Source organism: Gekko japonicus, unplaced genomic scaffold, assembly GCF_001447785.1.
Source record: "Gekko japonicus isolate JY-2015 unplaced genomic scaffold, Gekko_japonicus_V1.1 scaffold1517, whole genome shotgun sequence".
In the NCBI taxonomy this organism is placed as follows: Eukaryota; Metazoa; Chordata; class Lepidosauria; order Squamata; family Gekkonidae; genus Gekko; species Gekko japonicus.
In genome coordinates, this window is record NW_015174886.1 from 403,188 (window position 1) to 407,198 (window position 4,011).

Here is a 4,011-nt window from a genome sequence, read left to right on the forward strand (position 1 = left end):
TGCAGGGGAGCTGGTCCGGGCAGTTGTGGCAGCTGAATGACCGGCGGGAGCTGCGGGAGTAACCCTGTCATACGATCCGCGATACGATTATCCATCATTTGGGGTATCGCATTGAAGACTTCGGTTACTGTCCTCATTAGGTCCTGCACAGCTCGTTCCAGCTCTGTCAGTCGTTCCTCCCTGCTCTCCTGTCGCCTCGCTCCCTCTCGGCTGGTTATGAGTCCACTCGGCCTTTCAGTTGGTCAAAAGTCGTCTTCGTCTCAGTAGCTCTCCAGAGGGCAACTCTGTGGTCTTTCCGGGTATAATCCTTGATCAAACAGGCTCTCACGGAGCCCACTGCCACGGTGAGAAAACGTCTCTTTCGTGCCCTGGGTGTCGAACATAGTCCAATCATCCACAACCCGTACCTCCCGTCTGCCCCAGTGCGATGGGGTCGGAGGAGGCCACGGGATGGTTTCGTGTCGAGGGATCGCTCCCCCAACAGCCCCGCTGCCGCTGACCGAGACCGATGTTGAGGCGGTAACCGGGATGTCCCCCCGATCACCCGCCTGGGATGGTGGTTTCCCTTCTGCCCCGCTCATGACTTCCGTCAGATTCGAGGTGAGGGGGAAAATGAGATTCCAATCAAAATGTTAGATCCCCAAGCATGAGAATAGATCCACGTTCAAAAGTAAAGCAAGATTTATTTCAAAGACATGGTTGATCACGAACACACAGGAATTGATTGGAATGACGTTTGTCAGCAGTACAGATATAATAAAGGGATTTTGAACAAGGTTTGGACCAATGGTCCTACTTCCCGCTGGAAACGGGGAGATTAGAAAGGGCGCGAAGTTACATGAGAAAGTAACGCCCGGTTTCCTAAACACAAGTTCCTTTCACACGGGTAAAGCTAAACAAGCATGAGCGCGAAGACATAACTCCCACTTCTCACCAGCTGGCGACCTTGGTTAAAGCAATTGCCTAACAGAGAAAACACTTCAACAACACAAGGGGGGGGGGGAAGGAAGGGACGTGAAACGACCCAGCAAAGAGATGGCAGCTCGCTGACAGTGGATCTGGTGGTGATTTCCAGTGATGGAAGGGATCTCTCACTTCTCCTGTCTCACTGCAGCTCGAAATACTCTCTGAAATGCTGCCCCTGGGAGCCAAGGGAATCCCAGAATTAGAAGGAGGAGAAAGATGGAGCTCTGCAGTAAAGCGGAAATATTTAGCAGAAATATTTTTGCAAGATCTGCTCCACAGAAGAGGAGCTTGTCCAAGCTATTTATGGACACCCCAGGATATTCAGCTATGTGTGAAAGATTATTTAGGATTATTTTACTTAGCATTATCCCATCTTTCCAGCCATTCATTATGGCTTAGAAATACGACTTCTAAATGTTAAAGAAATTACAAGGGGGGGAACCACTTCTCCATACTGTCTTTTTACCTGTGTTTTCTCCCATTTGCTGTTGTGTCCTTCATCCCTTGCTGGCCCCGTCCCCCCATTTTGTAGCTGTTGTATCCTCCCTGTATCCTCTCTTCCCCCTCCCAGCATTCTCTTCCCCATTCCTCTCATAGCCTCCAAGTTCTTTTTCCCTTGAATCCTCTGTCCATTTGTCCTCATAGCCTACACGTCTTCTCCCCAACTCTGTTCCCCATTCCTTCTTTTGAAAGTAAAAAAAAACACCATTCAGACACCATTTATATGCTATAATGAGACATTTAAATATCTCTCTAATATTATATTTTCCATGCAATATATAATATTTTACATTTTTAACCTCCTTTTTTAGCTTTCTGATTTTTCTGCAAATGTTGTAGGTCTTTTAACCTGCACTATGGGACCACTTTGAAATTAGATGATGGAGCATATATTTTGTTGTGGTTAGAGAGTCAGGCTTAAACCAGGAAGGGACAGGTTGAAGTCCCTAGCTGGACATGAAGATTCTTGGGAGACAGTAAGTTAGACGAATAGTGACTTTTCCAACTCAGAGAGACTCTGTGTCTTGCTCTGAGCATCTTGGGAAAAAGTTGATATGAGTGTGAAGTGTAGAATCAATTTGAATACATCAAAAATGACTTAATGGCATGTAAAATTTTCCTCATACTGTGTTTTAGGCCACTGATGATTGTAACCCAGAAGATCACGACTCTTGCCTTCCAGGTGCATGATGGTAAGGAAGACGACCTTTCTGTTCTCCATCCTGTTGTCTTCTGTAAAGCTCTACAAATAGATAGCTGCTGGCATCTTTTGGCAAAGTAACTGTGCTTCATTGGCCAACTTCTGAAGTCATCCTGTGACATTTAGGGTTTTATCTGTTCTTCTCTTTCAGTTAAAAAAATTACATTGAGCTGAAGTTCATACAGGTCTCTTCAACACTTTTTGCTCTGCTGTATTAGAAGAGTGTTGAGAGACCATAGTAACTAATTCTCCTAACTGTTCAATTTGTGGTCTAGTGTATAGTGTACGTTGGAGATTCTCAACCTCCTTGAGCCAGTGGGCGCTTTTGGAATTTAGAGAATGGGGAATGGGGGGGGGGATCTCAAAAAGGCCCTCATGGCATACTGAGGCTTATTACAAAATGTTAGCACGTTACAAATCAAACATCCTCCTATGATGATGGCAGCTGTTTCTGAATGGGTTACTTCCTGCAGACACAGCAGTGATTCCTTCTAGATTCTTCTGAAACACCTCCTGCCACAGTGAGGTGAAGGGAGACCAGGACCAGTGTTCCCTCTAAGCTGAGTTAGTGTGAGCTAGCTCACACTTTTTTAGCCTCCAGCTCACACATTTTTATCTTAGCTCAGGGAGGATGGTTCCAGAACAAACTAATTTATGATGTAGCCCAATTGCTCGCTCACAACTTTAATGCCAGTAGCTCACAAAGTAGACTTTTTGCTCACAAGACTCCACACCTTAGAGGGAACATTGGTGTGGGAAAGAAGCAAATAAATAAATAAATAATAATAATAATAGTAATAATAATAATAATAATGCTATCGATTTATTGATCGCTCTTTCCCACATACCTGCGGACTCAGAGCGATTTACGGTTACTCTTGAGACAGTTGGACTAACAATATTTGTGGGGATAGGGAAGACAAACATACAGCATTAATTACACACACATTGCAGCTAGCCGGGCCAAGAAAACCATCAGCAGCCATCATAGTGTCCATAAGCACCACACTGGGGATCATTGGTCTATGCTATCATGAGTCTCATGTTTACCTCCTTTTCCTGATAGACGAGCTAGATGTGACAGGGAAGCCACATGTATTTATTCCCCAGTCTTCCCCATTCATACACAATGGATCTGAAACTTTCTTTTTTTTACATGAATGCAAGCACACAGGCAAGGGTGAGCTAACTTCCCCTCTTCCCTGCCTTAACCACAGTAAACTAAGTAACTTGAATTGTTGTCATCCAGCTAATGTTTATAGAAGAATAAACAACACATCATAATCCTTGTTCTCTTGGAAGAAAAATTGACCAAGTGGAGGCACTCTTCCACTTGCAAAAGGCACCTTTTATTTAAAGTGTATTTTATAGGGGGGGGGTGTTAACTGGGGAAGAATATACCGTTGGAATTAAAAGAACTTGAAAATGGTTTAGTTTGAGTCTTTTCTTCAATCAAAGCTCATTCAAAGGCAATTGCAGGGGTGGGAGGTGATAAGGGTAGAAATGTAGTTAAAATAAGATATCATTCACAATGCCCATTAGAGTGGCTGTTTGCAAGTAACTAAAAATTTGTCCCAATTTTGATGTTGTAGCCCTTGAATGGATTTTGCATAGGGTGACTGACAGACTTTCAGTTGAAAGGGTGTTTCCGTTAAATCAATTTAAATCTGATTCCCAACCCGTCATATATGTGTGTGTGTGTACACACACACACACACACACACACACATATATATATATACACACACATACACACACATACACTAGGGGAAATGCTAGTTGCGGGAGAAGGCAACGGGCCCTAGGGAGAGCTGTCGGCTTGGGGCAAGGAGCGAACAACGGCT

At 44.2% G+C, this 4,011-nt stretch overlaps 1 protein-coding gene across 1 annotated transcript in view; it reads left to right on the forward strand.

Moving 5' to 3' along the window:
• MBOAT1 (membrane bound O-acyltransferase domain containing 1) overlaps positions 1–4,011 on the forward strand; it is a 51,951-nt gene that overhangs the window by 28,031 nt on the left and 19,909 nt on the right. The window contains exon 5 of the mRNA XM_015424923.1: positions 2,104–2,159. Within this exon, the coding sequence (XP_015280409.1) occupies positions 2,104–2,159 (56 nt within the window). The remainder of the gene's footprint in view (positions 1–2,103; positions 2,160–4,011) is intronic.